General features: G+C 41.1%; 1 protein-coding gene across 1 annotated transcript; it reads left to right on the top strand.

The window, feature by feature from the left end:
• Positions 1-4,663: 4,663 nt before the first annotated feature.
• Positions 4,664-11,219, top strand: LOC108704005 (parapinopsin). The gene is made up of 4 exons (XM_018240365.2): positions 4,664-5,219; positions 7,308-7,636; positions 9,349-9,591; positions 10,708-11,219. Exons 1-4 carry the CDS (start codon positions 4,910-4,912, stop codon positions 10,843-10,845), a joined length of 1,020 nt encoding a protein of 339 aa, XP_018095854.2. The 5' UTR covers positions 4,664-4,909; the 3' UTR covers positions 10,846-11,219.
• The last annotated feature ends 9,517 nt before the right edge of the window (positions 11,220-20,736 follow it).

Here is a 20,736-nt window from a genome sequence, read left to right on the forward strand (position 1 = left end):
AGAGGGCGAAAAATTAAGAGCCACTTGCCAAGCCCCCACTGTAGCCTTCATGAGAGGGGTAATATGTGGAGAGTCTGTTATACCTCTATACAGGAGGTTCTTAAGTCCTTCAAATGAGCCTACTACTTGCGCCTCCAACAGTGTGGTGGCATCCTGCGGGGAGGGGGAGGCCCAACGCCAAGCATTGACCAATTGAGCAGCCAGATAATACAGGAATAAGTTAGGTGCTTCCAAACCCCCACCCTTAACAGGAAGTTGGAGAGTAGCAAGGGCAATCCTAGGTTGCGATTTGTTCCACAGCATTGAGATTTCGAGGCTCCGTAAGACTCGGAACACTTCCTTATTGATCTTTAGGGGAGATTGTCTAAATATGTAAGTTAACTTTGGAAGGATAATCATCTTGAAGAGGCAGATTCTGCCGTATAAGGATAACGGTAAGGATGACCATGTTTCAACTTTGGACTCAATGTAGTGCAGAATCGGGGACAGGTTAAGGTCTACAAATTTTTTTAAATCCCTGTGGATCCAGATCCCTAGATATTTAAAAGAGTCTGCCCAAGACAGACCATGAGGGAAAGCGGGTACGTCTTAGTGTTTTGGGTCAATGGCAAAAAGAAGGGATTTCGCCCAATTTATTTTCAGGCCAGAGTAGTCTGTGTGGCCGTTAATAATGTCTAGTGCAGCGCCAAGCGCCCTTCCAGGGTTAGCTAAATATAATAACGTGTCGTCCGCATACATGGACACTGTTTCAGTAACTCGACCCAGTTGAAGTCCAACCACCCTTGGATTATTTCTAATTCGACAGGCCATAGGTTCCATGGCTAGGGAGAAAAGCAAAGGGGAGAGAGGACAACCCTGATGGGTACCTCTCAAAATGGAAAAAGGTTGTGAAATTGTAAAGTTCGTTCTGACTCTAGCTACGGGGTTATCATATAGAGCTTGAACCCATTGAATGTAAGCTGCTGGGATGCCCACTCTTCTCATCGTGGACCATAGATATGGCCACTCCATTGAATCGAAGGCCTTCTCATTATCAAGTGAAGCAATCACCCTTTCCCCCGAGTTATCATGAGTAATAGCCAGATTGGTGTATAGGCGTCTAATATTAGCATCCGTTGACCTCCCCTGCATAAAACCAGTCTGATCAGGTGAAATTATCAAACCCAGCAACGGTGCTATACGGGAAGCTAATACCTTGGCCAAAATTTTCGCATCTGAATTTATCAGAGATATGGGCCTATATTCTGCACAGTCATGTGCAGCCTTGCCTGGCTTCAGAATCAAAACTTTTAGAGTTGTTTGCATGGATTGTGGAAGGGGAGAGCCCGAAAGAACAGGGGGGCCACTTGATTTTTATATAGTTTATACCAATCCATGGGTATTATGGTTTCCTTTTTAACAGACCAAATTCTAATATAACTATTGATGCATGGGTCACTTAGGAGGAAATTCCGAAGAAACTTGTACATATGAAGATAAACAAAAGTCCAGGACCTGATAGTATTCATCCCAGGGTACTAAATGAGCTTACTTAAAGGGGACCTGTGATCCTAAGAAATAAAATTAAATTAAATAAAATTCACCTACACTTTATAGATGATTTAAATCTTAAAATCTTAAAATCTTTAATTCTTTAAATTCCAAGAATTCAAAATCGCATAAAGCAGGCAGATGCCATTTTGGGGACATTGTTATTAAGGCAGGCTTTTCGTCATTCTAAAATCTTGTTTATGCACCAGAATGGGGCGCCTGAAGTCCATATCCTTGCACTGGCTAACCAATTAGATGGGAAATTTGGGGAGTGCAGTGACTTCAAGGAAGTGCAGAACTGAAAGTGAAAGTAATTGCCTCTGGCATAGAGGAGGAGCAGGTAATATATGATTGACAACTGAGATTTTTAAACATACCTCCCAACATTTTGGAAGTAAAAAGAGGGACAAAAAAAATTTTTCCGCACGTAGCGCAGCAATTTTTTGGACTACACCACTTTCTGTGGCCACACCCCCCTAATTACCATGTTTGTTTTACAAAATTTGGCAGGTTATGAAATTTTGAAAATATTTCTCCTTATCTAAACTGTGTTTTTGTGTCTCAAAATTGTTACAAAGTATCTTATTTGCACCTGTTAGCTGTTCTGGGCTCTCTGCTAAAAGCCAATTAAGTGAGAAACTTTGTTTCTTTTTCTGGCTGTTCAGTGCAGAGAAAAGAGGGACTTTCCAGTACAAATGAGGGACTGCGGGTTGAGCTGTCAAAAGAGGGACTGTCCCTCCGAAAAAGGGACAGTTGGGAGGTATGAGTTTAGAACAGGTATGGATTTTTGAATAAATAAAGAATTTGTGTGTCATACTTAATTTGAAAAGTATTTTTATTATACAGCGTTTTGTCTGGGTGACAGGTCCTCTTTAATGTTCCTGTATTCTTAGGGATCTGGCATGCAACAGGAAAAGAAGGTAAATAATTGGCCAAACAATATTATACAAAGATTGAGATGCATTTATTAAGTGCCATTCTTTCGACAGCACTCTATACAGGTATGGGATCCGTTATCCAGAAACCCGTTATCCAGAAAGCTCCGAATTACACAAAGGCCATCTCCCATACACTCCGTTATAAGCAAACAATTAAAATTTTTAGAAATGATTTCCTTTTTCTGTGTAATAATAAAACAGTAGATTGTACTTGATCCAAAAGATATAATTAATCCTTATTGGAGGCAAAACCGGCACATATAGCAAAATGGACATCATTATTATATATATAATATAGTCTAATTGCAGTGACCGTAATCATCAGGGGCTTGTGCTGTAATTTGCTCCCCAGCAAAATTGAGTCACAACTCCAACATATGACATCACAACTCTTGTCATATATGATGAAAGCAACAACAGTCACATTGAATACATGGAAAGTTTTGATATAAATCTATAAATCCATATTTATTTCCTTATTTGCCGCAACTGCATTGTCTTCTCTTCTCCCCCCCGTAGCAGAGCACTGGGAGCCTGATGTATTTGTCATTAAGAAGCCATTATTCATTTATTATTGCGTTTCCATGGAAAGTATTAGCTAGTGGCTAGAAGTTAATGTCCCGCGGAATCACTGGGAACATTGGAGCTAATGACCCAGTAGAAACCATTAAGAGCGAATCTGGTGGCACTGAAGCGAAATACAGAGGGGCCGTTGGATCTTGGCTACTGGGCACCTAGTTCTGTAATGCGGGTCCCAATAATGAGACAGTCACATGATCCCGGGGAGGTGGGGAAAGACACCAAAAAGCGACCAACTGTCACATATTCATTTACAACTCACAGTGGGTAGAAAACCTGGCACTGAATTGTTTCACTTTGCCCTCGTGAATATACGACCCCCTATTTCTTGCTGCATATTCCTTCATTCTGTTTAATCACCTCGATTCCTGCCGTGTTCTATAATGTTTCCTGTAATAAGGTCACGGTTTCATTATTTCTGGCCCAAAGTGTCACATGTCAGATTAGCACTGAGGTCGGGGCTCAGAAGTGGCCCAGGAACACTGATCTCTGTGTAATCTCTTGTAATAAGGATTTCTTATGCTTCCTGCAGGGATTATCACTGCGGCCAAATATTATAATGAACAGGAGTTTAAAAATGTAAAGGTAAAAAATACAAATTGAAACTCAGAGCTTTTAGAAGGACATCAGTGGCCCAAATAAAAGCTGAATCTCCCTCCCTTATAAATACAAATATACAGAGAAGGAATGTTCTGGGCACACAATAAGCTATACCCTCATACTGTACTGTCTAAGGGAATCAATATGGCACCTCCTCCTCCCATATGTATAAATACAAATATACAGAGAAGGAATGTTCTGGGCACACAATAAGCTATACCCTCATACTGTACTGTCTAAGGGAATCAATATGGCACCTCCTCCTCCCATGTGTATAAATACAAATATACAGAGAAGGAATGTTCTGGGCACACAATAAGCTATACCCTCATACTGTACTGTCTAAGGGAATCAATATGGCACCTCCTCCTCCCATATGTATAAATACAAATATACAGAGAAGGAATGTTCTGGGCACACAATAAGCTATACCCTCATACTGTACTGTCTAAGGGAATCAATATGGCACCTCCTCCCATATGTATAAATACAAATAAACAGAGAAGGAATGTTCTGGGCACACAATAAGCTATACCCTCATACTGTACTGTCTAAGGGAATCAATTTGGCACCTCCATCCTCCCATATGTAAAAATACAAATACACAGAGAAGGAATGTTCTGGGCACACAATAACTATACCCTCATACTGTACTGTCTAAGGGAATCAATATGGCACCTCCATCCTCCCATATGTATAAATACAAATATACAGAGAAGGAATGTTCTGGGCACACAATAAGCTATACCCTCATACTGTACTGTCTAAGGGAATCAATATGGCACCTCCCTCCTCCCATATGTATAAATACAAATATACAGAGAAGGAATGTTCTGGGCACACAATAAGCTATACCCTCATACTGTACTGTCTAAGGGATCAAGTATGGCCCTTTACCAGGTGAATAATAACACAGACATATGTGTGTGAGTGTAACATAATCATCAGCTCAGCAGCTCTGTGTCCAAAATAATCATTTAATTAAATTCCAGCAAGGAAGCCGTGTTACTGTGCTGAAAAGTGGGAGACGTTACAATAATTAGAAAAATTAATGAGAAAGGGAATTATTCTGAAATAAATCCGGATTGGGGGATTTGCTATAAATGTCCTATAATCTCTGCAATATGATTTGCTGAAATTATGATAGACATGTCCAGTTGAGGAAACTGCTGGGGAGAAGAGCCAGAGAGGAGCCAGGAGGCAGTTAGTTTTTCTGACAGTTTCAGTGACTTGAAGGTCTCAGGACCAACGGGCCGCCAATAATGAACTTGACCGCTGAAGAAATGCACCCTGGGAAGGTGATCATGCCTCGGATTGGTTACACCATTCTGGCATTGATAATGGCCGTATTCTGTGCCGCCTCTCTAGTACTCAATGTCACTGTTATTGTGGTGACTTTCAAATATCGCCAATTGCGCCATCCCATTAACTACTCGCTGGTCAACCTGGCGATTGCCGACCTCGGTGTCACCATTCTGGGAGGCGCGTTAACAGTGGAGACCAATGCCGTGGGCTACTTCAACCTGGGGAGAGTGGGTTGTGTCATTGAAGGTTTTGCCGTGGCATTTTTTGGTAAGTAAATAAATGGACATTGTCCCAATGTGTTACACCGAATACAGGTATGGCATCGGGTATCCAGAAACCCTTTATCCAGAAAGCTCTGAATTACGGAAAGGCTGTCTCCTATAGACTCAATTTTATCCAAATAATCCTAATTTTTCAAAATATTTCCTTTTTCTGTGTAATAATAAAACAGTAAATTGTACTTGATCCCAACTAAGATAAAATTAATCCTTATTGGAAGCAAAACCAGCCTATTGGCTTTATTTAATGTTTACATGATTTTCTAGTAGACTTCAGGTATGAAGATCCAAATTACGGAATGATCTGTTATCCTGAAACCCCCAGGTCCCGAGCATTCTGGATAACAGGTCCCATACCTGTATATGGTTGCATTATAAGTGGTCATACACTTGCATGACCACATTGAGCTGGTTGGGTTGTTCAGGCCAACAGCCAATAAGGATTGGAACTAATCCCTTGAGATTAGGAGTAAATTCTTTCATTTGAAAGGGTCAATTCAATGAAAAGGGATTGTGCTGAGATGAAAATATCTGTCTTTTTTTTTTATTTCTTGCACTGAACAGGTGAAATTGTAAAATCAAATGTACTCTCATTTCCCACATACCTAAAATTTCAGAGCAATTGAGGGGAGCCTTAATGAACTCCTCCTTATTTGTAAACCTGAGACACAGAGGGGAAATAGGCGTTTGTTTATAAAGAGCTCATTAAACATTTGTTAATATGCATCACACAGTACAAAACAGTACAAAATGAAGTTATAGTTTATTATGAGCACAGGACAATCAATTCTAAGAATATTCAAATGTATACATATGGGAGGGAGGTGCCATATTGATTCCCTTAGACAGTACATTATGAGGGGATAGCTTATTGTGTGCCCAGAACATTCCTTCTCTGTATATTTGTATTTATACATATGGGAGGAGGAAGTGCCATATTGATTCCCTTAGACAGTACAGTATGAGGGTATAGCTTATTGTGTGCCCAGAACATTCCTTCTCTGTATATTTGTATTTATACATATGGAGGAGGAGGTGCCATATTGATTCCCTTAGACAGTACAGTATGAGGGTATAGCTTATTGTGTGCCCAGAACATTCCTTCTCTGTATATTTGTATTTATACATATGGGAGGAGGGAGGTGCCATATTGATTCCCTTAGACAGTACAGTATGAGGGTATAGCTTATTGTGTGCCCAGAACATTCCTTCTCTGTATATTTATATTTATACATATGGGAGGAGGAGGTGCCATATTGATTCCCTTAGACAGTACAGTATGAGGGTATAGCTTATTGTGTGCCCAGAACATTCCTACTCTGTATATTTGTATTTATACATATGGGAGGAGGAGGTGTCATATTGATTCCCTTAGACAGTACAGTATGAGGGTATAGCTTATTGTGTGCCCAGAACATTCCTTCTCTGTATATTTGTATTTATACATATGGGAGGAGGAGGTTCCATGTTGATTCCCTTAGACAGTACAGTATGAGGGTATAGCTTATTGTGTGCCCAGAACATTCCTTCTCTGTATATTTGTATTTATACATATGGGAGGAGGAGGTTCCATGTTGATTCCCTTAGACAGTACAGTATGAGGGTATAGCTTATTGTGTGCCCAGAACATTCCTTCTCTGTATATTTGTATTTATACATATGGGAGGAGGAGGTGCCATATTGATTCCCTTAGACAGTACAGTATGAGGGTATAGCTTATTGTGTGCCCAGAACATTCCTTCTCTGTATATTTGTATTTATACATATGGGAGGAGGAGGTTCCATGTTGATTCCCTTAGACAGTACAGTATGAGGGTATAGCTTATTGTGTGCCCAGAATTTATATTTTTTGGGTTCAAACTCCACATTTGCAGTTCAGCATTCTATCACCCTCAGCTCATAATTAAGGCTACAGATACATGATAACAGTTCTCACAATATCCAAGACTGGGTTTAGAAATGTCTATATGTTACTGTTGATTAGAACAAACAGAAAATAGCAATGCACAGGAACAGACTGATTCTGTCTCTAAATAAACCCTCTCATGACATGACATTTCCCCTCGTTCCCTTGCAGGCATCGCAGGTCTGTGCACCATTGCAGTAATAGCTGTGGATCGAGTGTTTGTGGTGTGCAAACCCATGGGAACGCTCACATTTACCTCAAAGCAGGCGTTAGCCGGAATAGCTGCCTCTTGGATCTGGTCTCTCATATGGAATACGCCCCCACTGTTTGGCTGGGGAAGCTACGAGCTAGAAGGTGTGATGACATCATGTGCCCCCAACTGGTACAGCGATGACCCAGTTAATATGTCCTACATCATCTGTTATTTCTGCTTCTGCTTTGCCATCCCGTTCCTAATCATCGTGGGATCTTATGGATACCTAATGTGGACTCTACGACAGGTAACCCCATCTATACCATCCATCCTATATACATGGGGGATGTTACTGATACCTAATGGAACACCAACATGGCTGCTGATGGAAGATAAAGTTCTTCAAGAGGTGGAGACAGGGACTGACTATGGAAGTAATATCCATCAGGCTGACAACTAGTAAGGCTGAAGAGCTTAGGGGCAACATCAGTGATGGCTACCTGCAATGTTACCAAAGCACTAGCATCAAGGGCTACACTATCAAGAAATACACATTATGAATCGACTATTTTCAAGTTTGCATATTGTTAGGGCACGTATTGGTGAGAAGGTAGCACTAGGCTGAAGATACTGAGAAATGAGTCAGTTAAGATGTGTTAAAATTCAGAAGATCAAGACAAGGTGAAGACTTAAGTAGATATTGAGGAGGGAGGAGATGGCAAGGAGGTGGCATTAGGTGTATAAGATGGTAAGGGGTATCTGATATGGAGATTGGAGAAGTATTTGGAGCAGGATATGGTGACAAGAGTTGGAAATTAAGAAGGGAAGAAGATGATAACAAAGTGGAGCAAGACAAGATATGGAAAAGGTGAGGTTTTGTAGCACACGAGGAATATGTAAGACAAAGCATAAGGTGAAGGTCTGAAAATGGCGAGCAGCTCATGGTGGGCAGAAGATGGTGAGGGAGAAGCAGCTGATTATTAAGTGATAGTTGGCAGGAGAAACGAAGAATGATGGTGATGGAGTCCATAGGAGATTGTGAGATGACAGAGGACAACAGGAGATATAGAGGAGGAAAAATGGGAGGAAGTGGAACTGGGGAGCAGATGATGAGGTGATAGTGGGTAGGAGATTGAGGGGGATTGAGGGTAGACAGCAATATATAAATGAGAAGAAAAAAGGTGATTTCTACTGACAAAGAAAAGTTGAAATGATAAAACTGACAAATGATGAGGTTATAGTGGGTAGGAGATTGAAGGTGTGTTGGTAGGGATTATGTGGAGACAGGTAATGATATGGGCAGCAGGTGAGCAGGTGATGAGTCAATCGTCAAGTCTACTTTATGTTCAGTGGTTATAGTCTATGCTGCTTCTTCTCTAAGGGTCACCATGCCTGTATTCCACAAATTAATTTATGACATATATATATTCCTACTAGTGATTTGCAGGTAGACAAAAATAGGACCTGCACCCAACCCCAACCCCTCCCAACCCAAACTCTACCTGACACAGTGTAGCAGCTCTAGTTATAGACCCTTGCCTGACCGCCTATCTCTGATGTCAGAAAAAGGGGTGGGACAGTCGAAGACAAACTCCGGGGGGAGACAAGGCCGTGATGCAGCGGGGGTGGGACTGTGACAACGATTGCCCAATCGCCACGTCAATCTCAGGAAATCCTGCCCGGTTTTCCTAATTTGGAAAACCAGGAAGACCAATTTTGACTAGAACAGCCCTTCAAAAAAACGGGCTGTCCAGGTCAAAATCAGTTGTGGAAGTCAACCCAAACCTCCCCGACCCACTGGTCTCTCTGGTGTCATATGGTCCAAAACATCACTACTTCCTACTGTACTGTCTAAGGGGAAACAGTAAAGCAGCTCAAAGTAAGATGAACGAATGAGAAGTATTGGTCTGTAATATTGGCTCATAAATTACCAGTTTCATTGAGACAAATCACATTATATATTGGAGGCAAACAGGTGAAGCATGACTGATATGCTTATAGTTCTTTATTTGCCTTTAGGTTGCCAAATTGGGGGTAGCAGAAGGAGGAACAACAAGTAAAGCAGAAGTGCAAGTCTCCCGTATGGTGATCATGATGATCTTGGCTTTTCTCATCTGTTGGCTCCCATATGCTGCCTTTGCCATGACGGTAGTGGCCAATCCCGGAATGTACATCAACCCAATTATAGCCACAGTACCCATGTACCTGACCAAAACCAGCACCGTCTATAATCCAATTATCTACATTTTCATGAACAAGCAGGTAAGTATTACTGAAAAAAAACATCTTTCTAAAGGTTATTGTAAAGATCCCATCAGCCAGTTCATACCCAACCTACACCATGGATCCTATTGTAGACCTGGAGGTTTAATAGTTCATTACAGACATAGATTCAGCTCCATATTCCCAACATGAAGCCAACTGTGCCCCCATATTCCCAACGTGCAGCAAACTGTGCCCCCAGATTTATGGGTTTAATAGCTGAGATAGAGGCATAGATTCAGCTTCATATACCCAACGAACAGCCAACTGTGCCCCCAGATTTATGGGTTTCATAGCTGAGATAGACCCATAGATTCAGCTCCATATACCCAATGTGCAGCCAACTGTGCCCCCAGATTTATGGGTTTAATAGCTGAGACAGACCCATAGATTCAGCTTCATATACCCAACGAACAGCCAACTGTGCCCCCAGATTTATGGGTTTAATAGCTGAGATAGACCCATAGATTCAGCTCCATATACCCAATGTGCAGCCAACTGTGCCCCCAGATTTATGGGTTTAATAGCTGAGACAGACCCATAGATTCAGCTTCATATACCCAACGTGCAGCCAACTGTGCCCCCCAGATTCATGGGTTTAATAGTTGAGACAGACCCATAGATTCAGCTTCATATACCCAACGTGCAGCCAACTGTGCCCCCAGATTCATGGGTTTAATAGTTGAGATAGACCCATAGATTCAGCACCATATATCCAACGTGCAGTCAACCATGCCCCCAGATTTATGGGTTTCATAGCTGAGACAGACCCATAGATTCAGCTTCATATACCCAACGAACAGCCAACTGTGCCCCCAGATTTATGGGTTTCATAGCTGAGACAGACCCATAGATTCAGCTCCATATACCCAACGTGCAGCCAACTGTGCTCCCAGATTCAGTTGGAAATAAAATACAGAAAATAATGACAGATCATTGTTTCCCTAGAGTCACTGCTAACTTAATTGAAGTAGAGAGGAAACCATTCAATTTCTACACATAATCCCAACTAGGAATTAGCCCTGTTGAGAAATCTTGAGCCGTGGAGCAGGAAGATTTAAGATCAGAGTATTTCTTTGTTTAATGTTACATTTGTCCCTTATTGTTTCTTTCCAGTTCCAAGAGTGTGTCATCCCCTTTCTTTTCTGTGGGAGAAATCCATGGGCTGCAGAAAAGTCTAGTTCCATGATGGAAACTTCTGTCACTGTAACAAGCGGCACGCCAACGAAACGTGGTCAAGTGGCTCCAGAGTAACCCGACTTAAATGGCTGCATCCCAGTAAGAAATGGCTTTATCTCCAGTGTTTCATTCTTTGTATTCCCGCAAACCTACATTGGATGAAACTTCTTTCAGTCCTTGAATGATTGCTGCTCAGACACAGATCATCAAAACTGTTCCTGATTTTGGGTTATAGATCATCTTTACAGATCATGGATATTCCCCCAAGGGCTCAATTATGAAGCATTTTGTCATGTTACAATATATTGGTGTCACTACATACAGCAACAAACCAAATGGACTCTAAGTAGACAACAAGTCTGGTATAAACCAATGCTAAGGACTTGTTTTTTATAAGACGTAGCACTGAATGTCGGCATCGTCTGTATAGTATTGTAGCTCCATTAATAAAGAAGATTATCAAATAAACCAACCAGTAGCCTTGAGTCTATTTAGGGGGATGGAACCACTTGCTCCCATTGAATAGCTTTATATTATACAAAGGTAGGTATATTACTACTTATTTATTTCTCATTGGGATGAATGTATTGCATTTCTAGTGTTGTTGGTTTATTACACTGGGGATGATCTGTTTAGGTCTCAGGAGGTCTGGAGCTCCAATCAATAGGTGGTGGCAACCAAATATTCTTAGAGATTGCTGGAAACAGTAACTTCAAGCAGGGACATATCTGACTACCCTTGGCCTGGGAGAGGTCCTTGGCAATTGTGTAATTTGCATTAGTCTAGCAGGACAATGATCCCAAACACAATGAAACCCAGACACAGCTCAAGGACAAAAGGTGATTGTTCTACAACGTCCTTCAGACCATCTGAGAAGCTGTGGGACTGAAAATTGAGGTGTCATCCAACCTGAATAACTTTTGACCTGGAAGAAAATACAAAAGTCCTTCCCCAAAACTGATACCTACTCCCGCCAATAACTGCAGCAATTATGTAACTGTCATACTCAAAGTGACTACAAACAGAACTTCCCCTTTAAACAGGCATGCCCCGAATAAGCACCAGCAACTCACGAGCAGATTCTTTAGCTGGTCAGGAATGAAAGTTAATCCTTCTGTAGGAAATGTGATTGTTGCGTTGAATCAATGCAAATTAGGGGATTGCTAGTAAAACCCTTTATCTCTATAATCAGGCCAGGAGGTGAGGGCCGTGCCCATGCCAGCTGTCATTATAACATGTAAAACCAGGCGCTCGATGGGAAACAATAGGTTTTTAAGGGTGAAATGAATATTGGAAAGAACAGAGTGGGATGTGCCCATTTTCATACTATACGACTCCAACTGTCAGTCTACAGGCTCTCAATGTGGTGCCACCTGCATCATGTGACCCTGTCTCATTGGTACTGCCACCCCTTCTCTCACAAGCGAAACTTAGACCATTTACATGCAGTTGGTGGGGGGGGGGGTTAACAAGGAGAAATGTAACGTTTGGCCAGTTGTGCAACCAATCACCAGTTAGTGTTCAGCCATTTTAAGTAATACATTTGGTTGTAAAGAATTACAGGGGTACAGCTTAAGGGATCACACAAGGTTACAGATATATAGAAACATTGGGGTAACAGTCACCCTGCTATAGTTCCAGGGGTACCCAGGGTACAAATAAGCACTCACCCCAAATCTCCCCCTAACTGGCCTTCAGACTGGGCCCCCTTAGCTCATAACAAGGTTACAGATATATAGAAACATTGGGGTGTCACCCTGCTATAGTTCCAGGGGTACCCAGGGTACAAATAAGCACTCACCCCAAATCTCCCCCTAACTGACCTTCAGACTGGGCCCCCTTAGCTCATAACAAGGTTACAGATATATAGAAACATTGGGGTGTCACCCTGCTATAGTTCCAGGGGTACCCAGGGTACAAATAAACACTCACCCCAAATCTCCCCCTAACTGACCTTCAGACTGGGCCCCCTTAGCTCATAACAAGGTTACAGATATATAGAAACATTGGGGTGTCACCCTGCTATAGTTCCAGGGGTACCCAGGGCACAAATAAGCACTCACCCCAAATCTCCCCCTAACTGACCTTCAGACTGGGCCCCCTTAGCTCATAACAAGGTTACAGATATATAGAAACATTGGGGTAACATTCACCCTGCTATAGTTCCAGGGGTACCCAGGGTACAAATAAGCACTCACCCCAAATCTCCCCTTACTATAATCCTCTTTGGACAGCTATACTTTAAAATGGTATAATCTTCAGTGGAATGAAATCCCTGGCAGTAGAGTGAGTGCAGGTTACAGAGAATGTTACAGAGAATCTCAGGTAATGAGGATATAGTGTAATTGGGACAGGGCAGAGCTGGAGGGCCACACAATAATAATAAAGTGTCAGTAAGTCTGGGGACTGATCTGTAGCTGCTCATAAAGACATTGGTGATGATGTTTCCCATGGTTGGGTTCTCAGAGAAGAAGAAAGGAATGGTGTGTGAGGGGAAGGCAGCATTGTGCTGTATAAGTGGATCACATTGGATTAAGACTTCATACAGATGCACTTCTTGCTCTTCTCTCCTTCGTTAGTAATAAATGAAAGTAAATTCAGGCTCAGGGTATTATATCAGCTTTTAAAGACCCGCTGGCTGGGGACAATCCATCCTCCTTACTCATTCAGAAGGTGCGAGGGAAAGAGAAAGCCCAGCACTTCATTTCATCCTTCTCATGAGCGAAACGCGTCGGGAGCAACATATGGAGAGGAGAGATATCAGGCTTGTCAATGCTCCGACAAATGAGCTCCAGCGGCTGAACATCACAATGGAAGTTTTACAAAGCAGGAGAATCCCGACAGCACTCTCTTCTCCGAGTCACAACTGTTATGTGCCGGGATGAATTATTCCTGCAACATCAGCTCTTCCTTAAGCAGCGACAATTCTTTGCCCCTGAAAAATGTTTGTATGAAAAATAAAATTCTAATGCAGAAATAGTCACAAACCAGTTGCTTCTACAGCAAGTCTGATAAATACCCGTCAGAAGGGACATGATCAACTAAACTATAATAACTTTCAATATGATGGAGACACTGAGCTTCTATATTGCTATTTGATTCGCTGGAACATCAAAATTAAATATCAGATTAAAGGGGTTGTTCATCTTTAAATTAACTGTTAGTATGACATAGAGAGGGATATTCTGAGACAATTTGCAATTGGTTTTCATTTTTTATTTGTGGTTTTTGACTTATTTAGCTTTTTATTCAGCAGCTCTACAATTTGCAAGTTCAGCCATCTGGTTGCTAGGGTCCAAATTAGCCTAGCAACCTAGCAACTACGCATTGATTGGAATAAGAGAATGGAATATGAATAGGAGAGGCCTGAATAGAAAGATGAGTAATAGAAAGTAGCAATAACTATAAGTTTGTACATTTGTTTTTAGATGGGGGCACTGTTCTGCTACTGTCTATGGAACAGATGTGTAGCTGGGAACAGGTACAATGTGTGACTGCAAATGACTTGCAGATAAAAAGGTTTTGGAGAACAAGAAAAACTAGACGGGCCAAATAGTCTGCACTTTCATTACTCTCCTACAGATCACTGATCCCTCCTGCCAATTAAGCTCTGGAGCAGATTTACTTTTGGATTGGGTTTATATAAACCCCCTTGTAATTTGCTGGGTTGCTTGGCTTCTAGATTTTGAAATAGGGATGCACAGAATCCAGTTCGGGATTGATCCAGGATTCAGTTCGGGATTGAACCAGGATTCAGTTCGGGATTCGGCCAGGATTCAGTTCTGGGTTCGGCCAGGATTCAGTTTGGGATTCGACCAGGATTCATTTCGGATTCCGCCAGGATTCAGTTCGGGATTCAGCCAGGATTCAGTTTGGGATTCGGTCAGGATTCAGTTTGGGATTGGGCCAGGATTCCATTCGGGATTCAGCCTGGATTGTTCAGGATTCAGTTTGGGATTCGGCCAAGATTCAGTTTGGGATTTGGCCAGGACTCAGTTCGGGATTCGGCCAGGATTCAGTTCGGGATTCAGCCAGGATTCAGTTTGGGATTCGGTCAGGATTCAGTTTGGGATTGAGCCAGGATTCCGTTCGGGATTCAGCCTGGATTGTTCAGGATTCAGTTTGGGATTTGGCTAGCATTCAGTTCGGGATTCGGCCAGGATTCAGTTTGGGATGTATTCAGGATTCAGTTTGGGATTTGGCCAGGATTCAGTTTGGGATTCGGCCAGGATTCAGTTGGGGATGTATTCAGGATTCGGTTTGGGATTCGGACAGGATTCAGTTCAGGATTTGGCCAGGATTCAGTTTGGGATTCAGCATTTTTCAGCAGGATTCAGGCAAATGCAACTGCCTGGCTGAACCAAATCGGAAACCTTAAAACTACGCCACTTTTCGTCGCACAAACATAGAAGTAAAAATAAATTCCTAATGCTCATCTGTAGTGATGGGTAAATCTGACACGTTTCTCTTCGTTGAAAATTCGTGACAAAATTTTTTTTATGCACAACAAATTTTTTTTAACCCACTGAAGCCTATGGGTGACCTTTTTGCAGTGAAACTTCACCTGTTTCCCTAAAATAGTTTCCCCCACCAAAGCTTTAGTCTAATAGAGTCTGTACTAACAGTTATTTCTTTTAAAGAACTAGGACACACCTGCACTAGGAGGGAGCCATGTTGTTCTGAGTGCATGCGCATAATGAGCAGCGGATGTCACACACATGCATGTAATGAACAAGTTGCAGCTCATTATGCACATGCGTGTGCCCCAACATGGCAGCTCGATCCAAGAGCTACCCCCCGGTGGTGCAGGTGTCCTAGCGATGGCTATTTTTCAAAAAGAAAAAAAAATACAGTTTCCCCCAACCAGAGAGTGGCCTCTAGTAGCCTGAAACTTTGGTGGGGGAACTATTTTAGGGTAACCATCTGGACTGTCTGTGTTTTCCTTGAAGATGTTTCACCAGACATCCGACTGGCTCTCTCTCAATGCAGAATTGTCTTCGAGAAATTTGAAGACAAGAAATGTGACTTGTTGCTACAGATGTACCATGTCCTGGATGAACAAGAATCTTCTCAAATATAATTTAGGGTAACAGGTTTAACCACATGTAAAGTTCTCTTTCCCCCTTCCTGGCCCTAATTTGCATAAGAATATGATTGGGTTTGGTTTTGGGCTGAATCCGATTCAATGCGTCTCTACTTTATAAATCTGATCCGTGAACCCAACAAACAAAACGTATGGAATGTGATTTATTCTACCCCAAGCTTTAGATTTTATAACCTCCTCACATTCCAGTTTCGTTGTAAGAAATCAATACATAATTGTATCAGGGTAATGGACACGGGGAAATTCCATGCATTATATCCCCCGGATCAGAAACAAACTCAGATACAGTGTGTACACTGTGAGTAAACATGTAGTAAACAGCAATCTTGTTACTAGGATCTGCGACCTTAAAGGAAAACTATGCCCCCAAAATGAATACTTAAGCAACAGATAGTTCATATCATATTAACTGACATATTAAAGAATCTTTGCACACTCAAAACAAAAACAATTTGGCAAAAAGGGTGGTTTAAAAATCAATTTTTACTCTTTGTTCAAGAAAAACATTTTACACAGACAATGCCTTACAAAACATGGCATAATTTAGACAATGTTAAAAAGTAGCATAGAATATCAACCACCCATTAGTTAAATGCAGCAAGCAAGAAATCAGCAAGGGAGCGGATACACCTACCAGAAAAATGAGAATGGCCCCAACGTTTCGGCACCAAGGCCTTTGTCAAGGGGATTCTGATGCTTACCGAGTTCACTAGAGGTATAAATACCCTGTTCAATCACCAGCTGGACGCTTCGTTCGCGCGCTACCTACACTTCCGGTATACGTGACGTCACTTCCGCCTGCGTCACTTCCGCCGATGAGTCATCAGGCTTGGTGACGTGGCGCTATACTGCGCGTATTCAAGGAGGAGGCACACGTATTTGTTTGTACTGTTACTAGGCAACTTCCTCTACATGTGCCATTATTTGTTTACATTCAGGGATTGAGCATGCGCACCAGTTAGCCTCGTTGCTAAACAACTTCCTATATCTGTGACCCTATTGTTTACATTACCCCAAACATATACACAAATATAGCATCCAGAAAATTTACAGATCAGAAAAGGAACCAAATATATCTTATAGCAATACAGTTTCATGGGGATTGAAAAAGTGAAAAGGCCAACTCGGGGTGGAAATAGAGAAACATTACTTAAACAGCGGGAGCTGAGGTGGATATATAAGCTGCAGGCCCTTTCCCCAAATGGACTTAACGAAGATAGGGAATTGTCCCTATTTTTCTGATACTAGAGATATATAATAATTTTTTCTGTGAATTGGAAGTGATAATAGATATTTCTGCTGGGAAATATTTTCCCTTGAGATACTTTGTTTAGAGTTAAATGACCTCAGCCTGTGGTGTGAAATGAGTATACGTTATTTGTTGTCTGATGTTCTTAATTATGTTTTAATTTTTCCTTATGTCACTATCTTTACAGATCTTATGGGACAATATCAATTGAAAATAATTCCTCTATATATGGATGTCAATTTTTGTAAAATATGACATGAATTTTTGTAAAATATGGCATGAAGTATTTATTATTATACAAGTAAAATGGGCACTGTCACTTTATTATATTGCACTTTATATATATGTAGAATCATCAAACATGAAGCGAGTCATGGGGTATATGTCAAATTGATCTTTCCTAAGCATATGAAAGATCAAGGAATCACTTGATATAATTGCACATTTGATGTATTCAAATATGTGTTTATGATACACGGGGTATACTTTGGAGGTTTTAACATATAATGAAGTATATATTATTTTTAAACTTAAAAGTTTCACTTATGGATATGGTTATTAGATGAAATTGAAAAAACGATATGAGATGTCACATGATTTATATATATGTTTTTAGGTTTTTTAATAATATTATATGATATGGAACACTGCTCACACCTTTGCACTATTGCACTTTTCAACGCCATATGAACTGTATTGCTATAAGATATATTTGGTTCCTTTTCTGATCTGTAAATTTTCTGGATGCTATATTTGTGTATATGTTTGGGGTAATGTAAACAATAGGGTCACAGATATAGGAAGTTGTTTAGCAACGAGGCTAACTGGTGCGCATGCTCCATCCCTGAATGTAAACAAATAATGGCACATGTAGAGGAAGTTGCCTAGTAACAGTACAAACAAATGCGTGTGCCTCCTCCTTGAATACGCGCAGTATAGCGCCACGTCACCAAGCCTGATGACTCATCGGCGGAAGTGACGTAGGCGGAAGTGACGTCACGTATACCGGAAGTGTAGGTAGCGCGCGAACGAAGCGTCCAGCTGGTGATTGAACAGGGTATTTATACCTCTAGTGAACTCGGTAAGCATCAGAATCCCCTTGACAAAGGCCTTGGTGCCGAAACGTTGGGGCCATTCTCATTTTTCTGGTAGGTGTATCCGCTCCCTTGCTGATTTCTTGCTTGCTGCATTTAACTAATGGGTGGTTGATATTCTATGCTACTTTTTAACATTGTCTAAATTATGCCATGTTTTGTAAGGCATTGTCTGTGTAAAATGTTTTTCTTGAACAAAGAGTAAAAATTGATTTTTAAACCACCCTTTTTGCCAAATTGTTTTTGTTTTGAGTGTGCAAACATGCAAATGAATCAGTGATATGGGTTACCTGAGGTAGGGGTAACATTTGTTTCTGCACCTCTCACTAATTTGAATTGAACGTTTTTGGTGTGCCCTCCATCCATTATTAATTGTATATTAAAGAATCTTACCAAACTGGAATATATATTTAAGTAAATATAGCCCTTTTACCATCTCTTGCCTTGAACCACAATTTCGTGATTGTCTGCTTGCTGCCTCGGAGATCACCTGACCAGAAATACTGCAGCTCTTACTGTAACAGGAAGAGATCACCTGACCAGAAATACTGCAGCTCTAACTGTAACAGGAAGAGATCACCTGACCAGAAATACTGCAGCTCTAACTGTAACAGGAAGAGATCACCTGACCAGAAATACTGCAGCTCTAACTGTAACAGGAAGAGATCACCTGACCAGAAATACTGCAGCTCTAACTGTAACAGGAAGAGATCACCTGACCAGAAATACTGCAGCTCTAACTGTAACAGGAAGAGATCACCTGACCAGAAATACTGCAGCTCTAACTGTAATAGTAAGAGATCACCTGACCAGAAATACTGCAGCTCTAACTGTAACAGGAAGAGATCACCTGACCAGAAATTCTGCAGCTCTAACTGTAACAGGAAGAGATCACCTGACCAGAAATACTGCAGCTCTAACTGTAATAGTAAGAGATCACCTGACCAGAAATACTGCAGCTCTAACTGTAACAGGAAGAGATCACCTGACCAGAAATTCTGCAGCTCTAACTGTAACAGGAAGAGATCACCTGACCAGAAATACTGCAGCTCTAACTGTAAAAGGAAGAGATCACCTGACCAGAAATACTGCAGCTCTAACTGTAACAGGAAGAGATCACATGACCAGAAATACTGCAGCTCTAACTGTAAAAGGAAGAGATCACCTGACCAGAAATACTGCAGCTCTAACTGTAACAGCCAGAAGTGTTGAAGCAAAAGACACAACTCTGTCTGTTAATTGGCTCATGTGACCTAAGAAATATAGCTTGTTTGAGTTGTTTGTGTGCACATTGAATTGTACGGTCCCTTTATTTTTTAAAATGGCAGTTTTCTATTTAGGATTACCCAATGGCACATACTACTAGAAAAGTATATTATTATGAAAATGATTTATTTACATGGAGCAGGGTTTTACATATGAGCTGTTTTATGCCCAATTCCAAGCGTCTTTTCAATTGATCTTCATTATTTCTTTATTACAGTTTTTTTTTTTAGATTATTTGTTGACTTCTTTCCAGCTTTCAAATGGGGGTCTATGACCTCATCTAAAAAACAAATGTTCTGTAAGGCTACAAATGTATTGTTATTGCTACTTTTTACTCTTTCTATTCAGGCCTCTCCTTTTCATATTCCAGTCTCTTATTCAAATCAGTGCATGGTTGCTAGGGGTATTATGGCCCTAGCAACAAGATTACAGAAATTGCAAACTGGAGAGCTGCTGAATAAAAAGCTAAATAACTCAAAAACCCCGATGTTAAAAAATGAAAACAAATTTGTGTCAGAATAACCCTCTGTACATTGTAATAGTTAATGCAAAGGTGAACAACCGCTTTAATGTTTTACTAGTGAGCTCTCTGCTTTTAACCTGCTGCAAACAGAATACTCATGCCGGGAGCCCTAAGAGACAGCAGAAGTAATTGGTTGTACCAGGGGAAATAGTAAGGCTGAAAGTGCAAGTGATCTCCCGGATTTAAATGAGAACTAAAGCCTAAATAAAGAAGTAGGTAGAAATGTTGTACATGATGTTTTGTGCTTCTGTACCAGCCCAAGGCAACCCCAGCCCTTTAGCAGTAAAGATCTGTGTCTCCAAAGATGCCCCAGTAGCTCCCCATCTTCTTTTCTGCTGATTCACTGCACATGCTCTGTGCTGCTGTCACTTACTGAGCTTAGGGAGCCACTCACAATATACAGTACATATAGAATAGAAATGTCACAATATAAGGCTGATTAGTAATTAATACACATAATTACTACATGGCAGCACAGAAACCAGTGCAATTAGCATCAGAATTTTATAATCAGGAAACCTGTAGCATCAGCTTATATTACAGCCAGGGAAGGTCATTTTCTGCTGGATAATTAGTGACGAGCCCTAAGCTTAGCTTCTCAACAGCCAATCAGAGCCCACTGAGCATGTGAGTGTCACAGACACTTTCCAAGATGGTGACCCCCTGTGACAAGTGTGAAGTCCTGGATCATTGCTGCTATTGACAAGCTCAAACTTCAGCCTTGTGTAAG

Source organism: Xenopus laevis, chromosome 4L, assembly GCF_017654675.1.
Source record: "Xenopus laevis strain J_2021 chromosome 4L, Xenopus_laevis_v10.1, whole genome shotgun sequence".
Taxonomy (NCBI): domain Eukaryota; kingdom Metazoa; phylum Chordata; class Amphibia; order Anura; family Pipidae; genus Xenopus; species Xenopus laevis.